At 50.3% G+C, this 13697-nt stretch overlaps 1 protein-coding gene and 1 long non-coding RNA gene across 2 annotated transcripts in view; one reads left to right on the top strand and one right to left on the bottom strand.

Annotated features, from left to right (window-relative positions):
- Positions 1-604: 604 nt before the first annotated feature.
- LOC130679184 (uncharacterized) lies at positions 605-4561 on the bottom strand. The gene is made up of 3 exons (XR_008992249.1): positions 4331-4561; positions 1026-1089; positions 605-922 (listed from the first exon to the last, which is right to left on the bottom strand). It is a non-coding gene; the product is annotated as an uncharacterized LOC130679184 (long non-coding RNA).
- FOXK1 (forkhead box K1) overlaps positions 3236-13697 on the top strand; it is a 67919-nt gene continuing 57457 nt past the window's right edge. Inside the window, exon 1 of the mRNA XM_036933054.2 lies at positions 3236-3774. Coding sequence (XP_036788949.2) covers positions 3251-3774 — 524 coding nt within the window. The 5' untranslated portion in view covers positions 3236-3250. The remainder of the gene's footprint in view (positions 3775-13697) is intronic.

The following is a 13697-nucleotide window of genomic DNA, read 5'->3' as shown; positions in this document are numbered from 1 at the left end:
AACAGTGCCCACCTGTGGCTGTTGTCAACCTCTCCCCAGACCTCCAGCCCCTGGCAACCATTCGTCAGTTCCTGTGTCTATAGTTCAACTTTTTCCAGAATGGCCTGTAAATGGGAGCATGCGCGGTGTCTTGGGCTCCACCCATGTCCCGTGTGTGCACCTTGCTCCTTTTTGTTGCTGTGTGGAATTCCACCGTGTGGTTGAACCACAGTGAGTTTATCCACCCCCAGTGGAGGTTCACTGGGTTGTCAGGTTGTTTTTGGTCTGGGGTGATTATGAATAATCCACTACAAATACTCATGTCTGGGTCTTTGGGTCAATGCAAGTTTTCATTTCACTTGGGTCAAAACCTAATAATGAGATTGTGGCTCACACGGTAAGTTCACTGAACTTTATGAGAAGCTGCCAAACTGTCCCCCAGTTTGCATTCCAGCAACGGCTGGCCTCACCACTTTCCTTCAGCAGTTTTAGTAGATGTGTAGTGCTACCCCATCGTGGTTTAATTTGCTTCCTGGCAATTACTGATATTGAGCATCTTTTTGTGTGCTTGCTCATCATCCATACATCATCTTCGGTGAAGGATCTATCTATTCAAGAGGTTGTGTCTTTTTTTTGGCCTTGTCACCTCCCAATACAGCACCTTAGATTCTGTTCCTTTTTGTTTCTGTGACCAGTTCCAAAGGCTCCTTCCTATCAGCCTGAGCCTGGATGTTGCAGGCACCCAAAGGCTGACTAGATTCACCCTTGCAGGCTTTTTATTTTTCCTTTTTTGAATGAATGCTCTGTAAAACAGCTTTCTAGGCCTGGAGAGGCTGGAGAAGGTGACAGGAGAATTCAGTTTCCCTATTTTGGTTCTTTAATGACTTCTGATTGGCCCTTTGCTTGGGCCTCTGTTGAAGCTGTCAGTATATCCAGTGGCCTGCTGTTGAAGGAGAAAGGGATGCAAACGATGAAATAGGTGTCTAGACATGACAAGGTCACCATCAGTCAGCCTGGCAGTGAGTCAGTTTGTGATAAGTCCTTACATTTAATATTGAGTCAGGCCTGAGGGGTCTGGAAGCACAGATGCACGACTGTCACCAAACAGACCTGTCATTAAAAAGTGAGAGGTCGCCTCAGATGAGCCAGAGGAAAGAACCCTAGAGGCTGGAGGCAAATTTCACTTTTTTAAAAGAGCTGTGGTAAAATGCACATCACATAAAATTCACCAGCTCAACCATTTTCAGTGCCTAGTCCAGTGTGAATTAGGCAAGTTCACATTATTGTGCAGCCCTCACCACCTCTGTTTCCAAAACTTTTTCACCTTGCAAAATGGAAACTGTCCCCAGTAAACACTGACTCCCCCATCCCATCCCCCGGTTCCCCGGCACCGACCATCTACTTTAACCATCTCAATGACCTTGACACTTTAGGGATCTCACATAAGGGGAATCAGACAGTATTTTGACTTTTTGCTGTCACTCAGCACAATGCCCCCAAGGTTCATCCATGTTGTAGCAGGTGTCAGAATTTCCTTTCTTTTTAAGGCTGAGTCATATTCCACGGGCTGTATATACCACAAGTATGGATGGATTTGGACTTGCTTCCACCTGATGGCCATTGTGAATAATGCTGCTATGAATACAGGTGTACAAATATCTTTTCAAGACCCTGCTTTCAATTCCTTTGTTTTTCTACTTAGAGAATTGGGGGAATCATATGGTCATCTTATTTGATTTTTTGAGGAACCTCTGTACTGTTTTCCATAGCAGCTGCATCTTTTACATTCTCACCACCAGCGTGTATGTAAATGTCTTTGCATGAGATAAATATTGCTTGAATACCCCAACGCCTCTTCAGCTGCCTCCTTCAACCCTTCTTGCCTGGACCACTAGCTTCCTAACTACCTTCCACAGTGACTGACCGCTTCCCAATTCAGGCTCAACACAATAGCCAGTGATTTTATTTCACATATGTGGGTTTGCGTGCTCCCCTTCTGCCTAAAACCCCTCAGTGGTTTCCACGGCTCTTGGGATCAAACCCAAATCCTTATATGATACAACATGCTCCCCCTTCCCCTTTAGCTAAATCTGGTCAGCCCGCACCCACGTGGTCATTCTCGCTTCTGCGCACAGTGGCCTGTTAGTCTGTCCAAGGCACCTTGCTTCCTTCCTTAGCTGGAATGCCATCCTTCCCGCCTGTCCCCTCAACTCCCAGCCCCTCCTTTTTCATCTGTGGGTTTCAGTTCAAGGGTCATTCCCTAGAAAGAGATTCCTGACCCCATTTTTACTGTCCTCCTTCCTCAAATAGGTTATCTTGTGATAGCTTCTCATAAAAATGTGTTACGTGCCCTCCAGACATTTCTATTTGTATTCATATAGTCACTCCTGATATTTGGGTTAGTAACTACAGCAGCCCTAGGCTGGAGAGTGGGTAAGCAGACAAGCTCCCCACCCTAGGCGGGCCACATCGACACAGTCACATGTCACCACTCAGCAAAGCCTCACAGGCCTTGAGACAGCGCTAATTTTATATTGATTAGTGTTTGCATTTGACTCCTGTCCGCATCTCCCCGTAGACTGCAGCTCCACCAGGGAGGGCCTCTTTTCTCACACTCAATAACTATTAAACAATGCAAATGTGGAAACACTGCCATCTTTTTAGGGGGACCTGGCTAAATTAGGAGGACATGCCCAAGACACTGAAATACTAAGAGGTCCGAACGACGCCCTAACTGTCCGGGCATCTGCCTGCCCTGATCAGACTGTAAGGGCTTGCAGGGCTGTCAGTGTCCCTGAACATTTGACGTGGCAATTTTTTGAGTAAATGGCTCCGGAGCACAGGGCGTCCGGGCTTGCAAGCATCTTTGCGCTAACACGTTACCGAAAGCAAACCCTTAGTTTTGGGGGAAGTCTGAAGGCTCTTCAGGGGTGGCGGATGGAAAGACTCGGGCCCCGGAGACTGCCGAGGTCGTTTGTCCCTTTCTCCAGTGACCCAGGATCAACGCTTTACGGTTAGGCGTTCGGCGGCGGCCCTCCCCCGCGCCCCACGAAGGAGGGAAGGGCAGCCGCAGCCGCGGGCGGCGAGAGGGCGGCGCGGCAGCCCGGCGAGCTCCTCCAAGCCCCGGCGGGGTCCGCGGGCGGCGGGCGGGGCGCGCGTCCTCCGGCTCCGCTCCGCGCGATCCGGCCCGGGATCCCGCGCCGCCCCCCCCGCGCCCGGAGCCCCGCCCCACGCCGCGCCGCCGCCGGAGGCCGCTCGGAGCTGCGCGAACATGGCCGAAGTCGGCGAGGACAGCGGGGCCCGCGCCCTGCTGGCGCTGCGCTCGGCGCCCTGCAGCCCCGTGCTGTGCGCCGCCACCGCCGCCTTCCCCGCCGCTGCGCCCGCGCCCGGGCCCCCCGCGCCGTCCCCGCCGCCGCCCGCGCAGCCCCCGCCGCCGCCGCCGGGCGCGATCGCGGGGGCCGCGGGGGGCCCGGGCGCGGACACAGGGGGCCCGGCGGGAGAGGCCCTGGTGGCCGCCGCCGCCTGCGTGCGCCGCAGCCCCGGGCCCGCGCTGGCGCGCCTCGAGGGCCGCGAGTTCGAGTTCCTCATGCGGCAGCCGAGCGTCACCATCGGCCGCAACTCGTCGCAGGGCTCGGTGGACCTGAGCATGGGCCTGTCGAGCTTCATCTCGCGGCGCCATCTGCAGCTCAGCTTCCAGGAGCCGCACTTCTACCTGCGCTGCCTCGGCAAGAACGGCGTCTTCGTGGACGGGGCCTTCCAGCGGCGCGGAGCGCCCGCCCTGCAGCTGCCCAAACAGTGAGTGTGCGGCCGGCTCCTGGCCCGACCTACACCCGGGGTCACCTCGACCCCCAGCCGTGCCCAGCATAAACCCTGGGGACACATCAACCGCCGCTCGGGCCCGGGCCCCGGGGACGCCTCCGCCCCGGGCCCGATCCCAGCCGACCTGGACACGGGATCACACACGGCCCGAACCCGGAGAACACCCCTGACACCCGCCCAGCTTGAGCCCAAGGGTCACCCCTGCTCCTCCTGGGCCGGGGTTCAGGGCCGCTCCCGTTGCCCCCAACACCCGACGTGGACACTGGCTCGCTCTGGCCCCACCGCGTCCTGGGCCCCGAGTGGTCCACAAGCGTCTCCCCCTGGCCTGGCCCCAGGGTCCGCCCCGCATGCGTTCCCAAGAAGGGTTGCATCAGGTGGTGCGACTCCCAGAGGTGCGGGGTCCCCCGGGAGCAGCGCCCTTTGAGGCTGCGTCCCGCAGTGGGGCCAGGTCTGAACCTGCCGCGACTTGGGTGGGGAGGAGACGTTCCCATCCTCAGGGCAGGGAAAGGCAGGAAGTGCCCTGGCCGTCCACCTGAGGCATGGCCCTGGGGGCGCGGTGTTGTTGGCCCCCCGCGCTGCCGCAGCCAGGATTCCGGGCAGGAAGGGGAAACGGGAGAACCTGGGGGCTGGGCTGCCGTGCCCTGTGCTTCAGTAGGTCCTCCCGGTGCCCACTTTCTCCTCTTCCTGTTCCCACAGACACTTTAAACCCCCATTTGCCCTGCCCCCAGAGATCCTTGCTTTCTCAAGATCTGTTGATCAGGAGAAAGCCTATTTAATTACTCATTTCCTCTTTAGGCACTTTCTTTTCTGGGTAGTAATTGCTTTTAACTCCTCGCCGGTGTTTATCTTTCTCCAGCGTGCACGTTGCAGAGTCGTCTCTGCTGTATAATTACTGTCTCATCCGTTAGCACCCTGAGCCTGGGGGATTTTTGCTGGGGTAGTTCCCAGGGCCCAAAGCTGCTTTCTGCCAGGGTGTCTCCTCTCTAGGGTCTTGGCATGTTTGGCTGTAAATAGTGGGCTGAGTCAGTTGTCCTGTGTGGCACCAACAGGGACCCTCCTGCGGGCCTGAGAGGGAGAGCATCCCTTCTTCTCCCAAACAGGAAAGGTACGCCTTTGAGTAAACTCAGGACAGGGGAATAACAGTTGTCCCATCCTGTGATTGTTATGACTCTAGTTCCGTCTTTTGGTGGCCTGCCCACTCTCTCCTTTCCTTCTCCAAATGCCTTTCAGGCCAGATGCTCCTGTGAGAAACTAGCATGTAAACAGCTCCTCCCCTCCCTGCCCTGAGGCGCCTACGCGCCTGATTGTGCTCAGCTGCACACCGTCTGGGGTCTGTAAGTGCTTCCACTGAGAGGCTGGTTTTCAGAGGCCCCTGCCTGGCTGTTGAAGTGTGTGCTCCTGACCGAGGCCTAGCTTTTGGAATCTCCAAGGCACTATTATGTTCTCTAACTCAAGGGGAAGAGATTTCAGCCTGTGGAGTCCTCAGATCATCTACTGAATAGGCCAGTACCGATTCGGTCTGCAGAGTTACTGCCGTTCAGAGGCCCTGCAGGGTCATGCCTGCTGGGGAGCTCACCTTCTTAGCGGGCCTGCAGCACTGTGGTGGGGCTGGCAGCCTGACCATCAGGATGCCTCACAGCCCTGTGCCTGTCAGTCTGACTAAAGCTATGCGTCTGAGCACTGTCCACGTGGGCAGCAATGTCAGACATACAAGGCCGCAGGAGCCACCGTGAGTGGATGTCCGTGTCCCCCCTCCTGGAGGAAGGCTGTGTGCTTCTGAAAACTATCAAAGCCCCTTAAGAACATGGCCAGCAGTTTGAGCGGTTTTACATGTTTTATTTTAGAAAACTTAACCCTCGGTAGACACCTATGTAGAATGGGCTGTTGTAAACTTTTAAGCATTAGATCAAGGTTCCTTGGCCCATCCCATTGAAGGTAGTCAAGAAATTTTAATGAATTCAGAGCCCAGAAGTAGAATGTATACATTTTTGTCACTCCAAAGTTGGAAATTGATAATAGACTTTCAAAGAATGGCAGTACTATTTCCTCTCAGGCTTTGGTATGCAATTTTGCCATTAATATTTGAAGTTACACATTTCTTTACCATAGATTTGAAATTCTTACTGTATTAGTGCTTGGCTGACCGTGCTTGGATTTCATGAGCTGCAGTTGTGTGGGACTTGGAGCTTTTATTTGCTGCACAGTCTTTCCCCACTGGTGGCATCTCTGTAGGGCGGCAGTGTGTGCCCTGAGTCTGGGGGATTTTTGCTGGGGTAGTTCCCAGGGCGCAAAGCTGCTTTCTGCCAGGGTCTCCCCTCTCTAGGGTCTTGGCATGTTTGGCAACCCCAGGATAGCCGCACTCTGCCATTCCTCCCTTTTCTGTCCCACTCAAGACAGCATGCTGGTTAAGGGGACTGCCAGTGTTGACCCCCATTTGTTACTACAATCATTTTTTTCCAAAATACCAATATTTTTAAATCAATTTGTGGGAAAAATAGTTTCTTGGGACACAACTTAGAGCTGATGGCAACCCGCTCCTGTGGGGGACTGCCACTCTCAAGAGCCCACTGCTGCCCCAGGCAGGGAAGTTCCCAGGGGCTGGAGCCATAGATGCTGCTTCTGTGACCTTGGCAGTCTGGATGTCCCGCCCGGAGGGCCCCTCCTAGCCGAGAAGCTTCCTGGGGGCCGAGCTGAGGAGAGGCAGCACAACTGAGTTGTGTTTGTTGAGTTAACAACCCGATGACTGAGTGACTTCGCAGATCAAAGAGAGGGAAAGTGGTGTTCTTAACTTTGCCTGGTTTCCTGAGTGGACAGCCCGCCCGCCGAGGGAACGGGTGTGCATGCCTGCCACCCTGCCAGGAGTAGGGATGGGTGCGGCTGTGCATGTGTGTGACTGTGGTTCTTTGTACCGTCAGATTTGGCACCTGAGTTGGCTGTTCTGTGTGAACTGAAGGAAGACCCATGTGCACCCCTTCCTTTCCCTCACCTATTTTTTCCCAACCCCTTTTTCTAACACTTTTATAATAAACGTGGACTACTTGAACAATGACAGTAAAAACAAAACTTGTTTGTGGTGGCTTCTGCTACTGGTAAATTTTTGGGGATTCTTTTTTTTTTCCTTTTTCCTTTTCTGTGTTTTCCAACTTCTCTGCAGTGAGCATGGCTCTTTCTAAACACCAGCACTTTTTACTACAGAAAATTTCAAACATAAAAATAGAGCAGTGCACTTCTATTGCTTCAGCAATTACCATGTTATGGGCCACACTCGTCTTATCTTCATCCCACTCACCCCCAGTTATTTGGAAGCAAATCACAAATGACAGGTTATTCTGTCTGTAAATACTTCAATAAAAGATAAAGGTTCTTTTTTAAAAAAAACCTAACCACAATGTCATTATCAAACCTTTAAAATTAATAACAACTTCTCACTATCATCAAACATCCAGCGTTTGGATTTCCCTTGCTGCCTCCTGAATTTTCTTTTCTCTGACAGTGGATTTGTTTGGTTCAGACACGGTGGCATGCCCCCGCTCCCCGTGCTCCACGCCTTGGGCCACAGGCTCCGTCTCCCGCTTGTCCTGCTGAGGAAATGTCCACATGTCCTGTGTGGTCTCTCCCCGTCTGCTTTATGGAGCAGGCGCCCACGTGTCCTTACATCCTCTCCCCTGTCATTCCTGTGAGCTGGTTGTTGGACCCAGAGATTTCATCAGGTTCAGGTTTGATGTTTTGTGCCAGAACTGCCTCGCAGGCAGCAGTGCACGCATCTGTCAGGAAGCGGTGGTGTTGTCCATCACCCTTAGCAGCTTTGGCGGCCACTGCTGAAGCCCCGGCTTTATCACCGTCCGTGCTCTGTGGTTCACCTTGGCTGCTGGGGGACCCACGGGGCTGCACTGCTGCCGATGCGCTGTGCCCTCTGCAGGACGAGGCTTCAGCTTGTGGACCCTGGTGAAAAGTAGTTAACTGTAACCATCAAAGAAAGCAATAATTAACATGGATTCAATGTACTAGCTCCCAATAATAGTTAAATAATTGCTTTAGGATCCATGAAAACATACAGAATGTAGCGTCTCCTTGCTGTTCCAACTGGTCACTTGGAGAATATCAAATTAGTTACTAGCCATCACATAAGTAGTTACCAGACTGAAATTGTTTTTAAATTAATTGGAGAAGGCCCTAGTGCAGCCGTAATGAAGACAGCCCGTGTTTGCTAAGCCTAGCGACATGACATCCCAGGAAGCAGTGCTGTGTTCCTTTTGTCCCCATCTCTGTGCCTCCCCAGTCCAGCAGGAGCTGTGGGGCCCTTATGTGGCCTGACACCCCCACCATGGGGGCTTGTCCAGGAGTGGGTGTAGGTGCTGAGCGGGTTTGCACTTGGACAAGAGAGCGAGTCCCTCCGTTCATTTCCAGTGGCTGGAACTGGAAGATGTAACGACAGAGGTTCAGGTGGCTCTGTCCCCACGTGGGGAGGGGGGTGCACTGTGACATGTGCTCATGTGTGCAGAGCTGGAAGGGCCTCGGAACTACGTGGGAGACAAAGTCACTTGAATCTGACTCATGGAGACCTGGATGAGGTGGCCCTGGAACTGGGAGGAAGAGGTTTAGCTGAACGCTCTTCTGAAGGAAGAAATGTTTGAATCTGGAGACTGAAGAAATGTTTTTAAAGTGAAGCTCCTTAGTGAAGCTGGGAGGTTGGGAGGAGAGCCTTTAGAGTCAGTTATATGGTATCTGGAGAGTGTGGTCAGAATAGGAAATGTAGCATTTTCTCTAACTGAGTGCTTTATCCTGGTGTTCTTCTTAGCTGGCGGTTACTTTGTATCACATGTTTTTTCCAAGTTAGACTGTCATCGTGTTATAAACTTACTTTTAAGAGGTTTATGGGAGTGGAGGAGATTGGGAGCTAGTACATTGAATCCATGTTAATAAAAACATGTGCTACTTTCTAGTATTTAGTTCACAGTGATTTTTTTGGGCTTGTCACCAGCACGAAAAAAATGTATATAGCATTTTAAAAGCCAGTCTGTGAGGATGTTATTTATCATGTTGTATGTGTTGAATTTATAATAAATTTATGAATGCCTTTGTCACTGCTGAAGGAGCAGGATTGGTAGGTGCGTGAGGGGTATTAAACAGAGTTTTCATGCTTTTCATAGTTAATAATTCTGAAAAAGACAGTTACGTTTAAAATGATGTGCTGAAAAGCAGTGAGAGCATTTGATTTGGAGATACAGTAATTTACTATTTGCTGTTTTGCATCGTGAATGTCAGGGGATAAACTTGCTAAGTTAATGACAACTCAAATTACAGCAGTGCCTCATTTCCATAATTACCCCACATTTAAAGCATTTCATATTAACATGGGAGGATTATATAAAATGCTTTTACTTTGATTTCCTGGAAATAAGCCCTTGCATTGTGACTTTTTAGGAGATTTTGTAGTTAATTTTCATGGCTGCTATTACTTTTCATGAGTTTCTAGTTTTCTGGTAAAATGGTGCTGGTTGATTAAAAAGAGAGATGGAATCTGCACGTGAGCGTATTTTGTGGAAAAGAGAAGCCAAAGAGGCCTGCCAGGGGCAGACCAGGAGTCTGAGCTGGCCACTTGGCAGCATCCCGGCTGCCTGATGGTGACTGGCCCCCGGACTGTGCCCCTTCAGGCCTCACTTGACTCGCTTCCAGAACACCGGCTGCATGGGCTCCTTGGATGTTGTGAAAATGAGGTCCGGCAGGTTTGACTTTACTGACGCACAACAGTTCCAGCATTGGATCCTGAGCTGCTTGAAATGTGTGGCCTCTCTCTCCTAAGAATAACTTTCAGTAGACACGCAGGCAGAGATGCATGGTTTATACATGATTTGATTAAGAAAGAACTGTTTTGCCTCTGGAACATGTTTAACCATGCTAAGCATGGAATGAACTGATCTTCCCTTTATGTCCTCAGAGGGCTCTCCTTCCTGGCACATGTGTGCAGGAGCTGAGCTCTGACCACGCCGCCACCCTGCTGGAAACCTCAGCTGCTGCCGGGTGCTCACAGGGCCAGGCCCAGCCCCTTAGCGGAGGTCCCTGCGATTCTAGACGTCTTACCCTAACCTGCCACCCTGAGTTTCAAGGGACACAGTTCCCTTTGGGCAGAGATGCCTCTGGGCATCCTGTACCTTATTCTGTCAGGTCTCAAGGTGTTGGTACAGGGGCCTTTTTACACCCTCACATATTATTGGGGACCCCACAGAGCTTTTATTTATCTGGGATTTGTCTGCTACACTTACCATATGAGAAAGTAGAACTGAGAAATTAAAATATATGTATATGTTAATCTATTCAAAAATAGCAATAATAAACCTATTTCAGAAGTAGTTTTTATGAAAAAAAAAAAGATTTCCTGGGCTTTCTTTCTTCTAAAAGTGTTTAATGTCTGGCTTAGTTAATGACAGCTGGATTTTCATAGCTGCTTCTGCCTTCAGTCTGCCTTGATGGGTCATTTTGGTTAAGTGTACAAAAAATCCGTTCTCATACATACATGTAGCTGGAAAAAAGAGGGGTGTTTTAGCAGCCTTTCAGACCATCTAGGATGTTTGATACCTCACTGAAACTGGGCAGGTGGTAGTTTCTGAAAGGCTAATTGCATTATGGAATCTGAGTTTTCATCAGTGGACTTCGTGTACTATTACGTCTAATTCCATTTCTGTATCTTGCGTTTTGAGAAGGTCTTTTTACCCATGCACGATTGTGTAACCTCCTGCATTTGTCATTGGGAAAAATGCTGATTGAATTGTGCACACCACATGATGTCAGTGTGTTTCATTATACAAAGAACTTACTATACAGAAAGTATATTCTTTTATGTTTAGTTGGTTAAATTTAATCCCCTTGAACCCAACAAATCATGTTTTTGAAAATAGAAATCTTTGAAAGAAACAGGCTTTTTGATAGTTTAATTTTTAAATTGCTCTAAGTGTTGAGTGATACAGTGTATTTTTGTCTAATTAAAAAATTATGTAACTTTAGTCATTGCTTTACTTGCATCTGTGATGTAACTTGACTTAAATTTAGTATTTTTCTGTATGTACAGTCAACTCTTGATTGTTTCAGATAGAATTATCCATCTTGTCACCCACTTGTTATTTTCCCCTCACCAGGCAGGGCACCAGGGGCCTTTTCCTTCTTCCTGGCTAGTTCCTGGGTGTCAGCCCTGCTCTTTACCATCAGCCTCAGGGTGGAGCCAGGAGGCAGGGGCAGCTTTGGGGGGCCACGGGGAAGGGGCTGCACCTAGGACCAGGTGAGTCTGCAAGGGATGTCAGGGACCAAGTACGTTGCTATGGAAATAGTCCCGGCTCAGGATTTTCCATGAAACCTTCCTAAGCACATTTCTGAAACCCTGTGCCCCTTTAATAAATATTCATTCTGTCTTCCTCAGCCTGGCATTTTCCTCAGCAAATTTCTTCCCTCCTCCTGCAAATCAGTGTTACACAGAGGATAAACCTGAACCTGCCTATTCTGAAAAGGCTTCCTTTTTTGTGATTACATCCCCAAAACAAAAGGTACTGTTCTTCCAGGACAGTTGGAAGGGCAGGTGTACCTGCACACCTCCCTTCCCTTACCTCAGGCCCGAATTACTCTCTTTCCCAGATACTCTGGCTTTAGGGGGAACGTACAGGATTCAAAAAATAATTTTGTAGCTAATGGTTGGAATTTTGTGCCTGATTTTATGTCAGGTAGGTTGTGCTGGCTGTTGACGTGGAGTGTCCGTGGTGTTCGCCCAGGCAGTGAGCTGCAGGAGGATGTCGGCTAGAGGCCGGCTCATGCCTGGTGCTCAGGAGCCGTTGTGTTATTCAAACTCAGACAAACACACACGCAGTTCATGGGGCCAGCCGCCCCCTGCAAACCTTCCCAGAAGTACTCCCTCCTGTCATGTGACTCAGGTACAGTTCACTGATGAAATTCAATTAAGGAACATCCTATATGCTACCAGGAAGCTGTGATAAAAAATATAGTCCATGAAAAATAGTTTGTCGACCTAGTAACTCCTCAGAGCTGATTTTGACAGGATGCTAAATTGCAATCAGATGAGAACCAGACTGGGGGCCATGAAGTTCTGTGAAAAGGAAGATGGTTCCTCTCCCTCCACCCCTGGGGACTGAACATCCGGTCTGTTTGGCAGGTATGTTCCTGAAGCTGGGAACAGTGACTCATCACGGCTTGGGGAAAATATCCCTCGCTGAAGACTACCCACCTCCCTGTGATTGTATTCCATATTAACCAGGCGCCGTTTTATAGCCCTAATTTGGCTCCGAGCCTGCAAGAAGACTCTACTGAATATTCAGCTTTCTTAGCAGTTATGTTTTTCTCTGCAAATTGAGGTGTGAACACATTTTCTGGGCCTGCTAACCTTGGGTCAGCCAACAGGGCATGTGGGACTTACTGCAGTGACAGAAATGTTGTCTGTGCCCTCCAGCATGGACAGCGTGTGGCTGCTGAGTATTTGAAATGTGGCCAGAGACTGAAGAGCTGAATTTTTTATTGTGTTTAGTTTTCCATTTTTAGTTAAAATGAACTGCTGGTGTCCTTGAAGAGGTTGCAGGTCTTTGGGAAACCAGGCTCCTGAGTGTGGCCACAGCCTCGCCCCCCCCCCCCCCCCCCCAATTCACCTCTGAGGCATGATGTTATTTTCTGCGGTATGCTTCGAGGTGAAAAGGACGGGGCAGGGCTGGCCTAGGCTGCGGGGCTCGGGCAGGCCCACTGAATATGGTTGTCTGCAGTTACCGGTCTGGGTGAGAGCTTGCCAGTGCCACCCTGCCTTAAAGATTCTTCTTGAAACATCTTGTTGCAGAATAGGCTGCTGATTCCCCTCCATTTCTACCACCCTGGCCTGCAGACAAGTTAGAGTGGAGGGCTTCCAAATCCCCTTTACCACCCTCGTTGCTGCTGCCAGAGTGGAAAGCAAGGGTATCCGAGAGGCTGTCCTGGGTGTCACAGAGAGAGGAGGAAGGTTTGCTGGTGGGGGAAGCTTTAAAAATACCCCCGTGGCCCTTTCTCGCCTGGGGTTTACTGTGCACACTTATCAATGAATTACATGCTGACCTACCCCCTTTGTGTTAATATTTTGGTCTACCCCTGCAAAGTGTAAAACTCCCCTATTAACAAATGCATGCATGCTGTGCATGTCTGCTATGTGCACAGGCACCACTTCGTACCAGGTGGTGCCTGTCGGTGTTGTGGGTCATTGTGTGTGTGTTGATTAGCTTCCATCCCCTCAGTTTCCATGAGGTGGGGCTGAGCAGTTTGCACAGTGCTTGGCACTCGGAAGATACTAAATGTCTACTAAATGAATATGTATTTATATGCATCATATTCTGTAGCCTGCTGACTGTTGAAATAGATAAATTCCAAAATCTTCCTCATGGAAAGTCTAAAGTAGGTGTTTCTAATTTTTGGCAGAAAACCCCTCCTTCAAGTGGTGAATCAGGGACCCAGGCTGGTCCCCTCCAGTGACCCCACCATTGTTAGCTCGGCCCTCCAGGCTACCTGCATCAGGCCTGCCAAAGGGTCCTATGGGACAGCGTTGATGGGCCAGGCTCAGGAGGGGCAGGTCCCCTCTGCTCCTGTGCCAATGACCAAAGCTCGGGGCAGGCTGCCGCACGGGAGGACCACTTACCAGAAGGAAGAAGAAACGCTGTGAAGGGCTAGCTGGCCTTGGCCACATTTAGATTGGGGCTGCAAGCTACAGCCTGTGGCCCAAATTCTCCAGGCCCTTGTGTTTATAAATAAAGTTTTTTTGGAACACAGCCACATCCATTTGTTTACATGCTGCCTGAGACTTAGTTGAGAAAGAGCCCATGTGGCTGGAAAGCCTTACTGTCTGGCCCTTTACGGAAACAGTGTGCGCACCTCTGCTCTAGATCATA

The sequence above is a fragment of the Manis pentadactyla genome, chromosome 10 (genome assembly GCF_030020395.1).
Source record: "Manis pentadactyla isolate mManPen7 chromosome 10, mManPen7.hap1, whole genome shotgun sequence".
NCBI lineage: Eukaryota > Metazoa > Chordata > Mammalia > Pholidota > Manidae > Manis > Manis pentadactyla.
The sequence above is the reverse complement of the archived record's forward strand: the minus strand, read 5'-3'. Positions and strand labels throughout refer to the sequence as shown.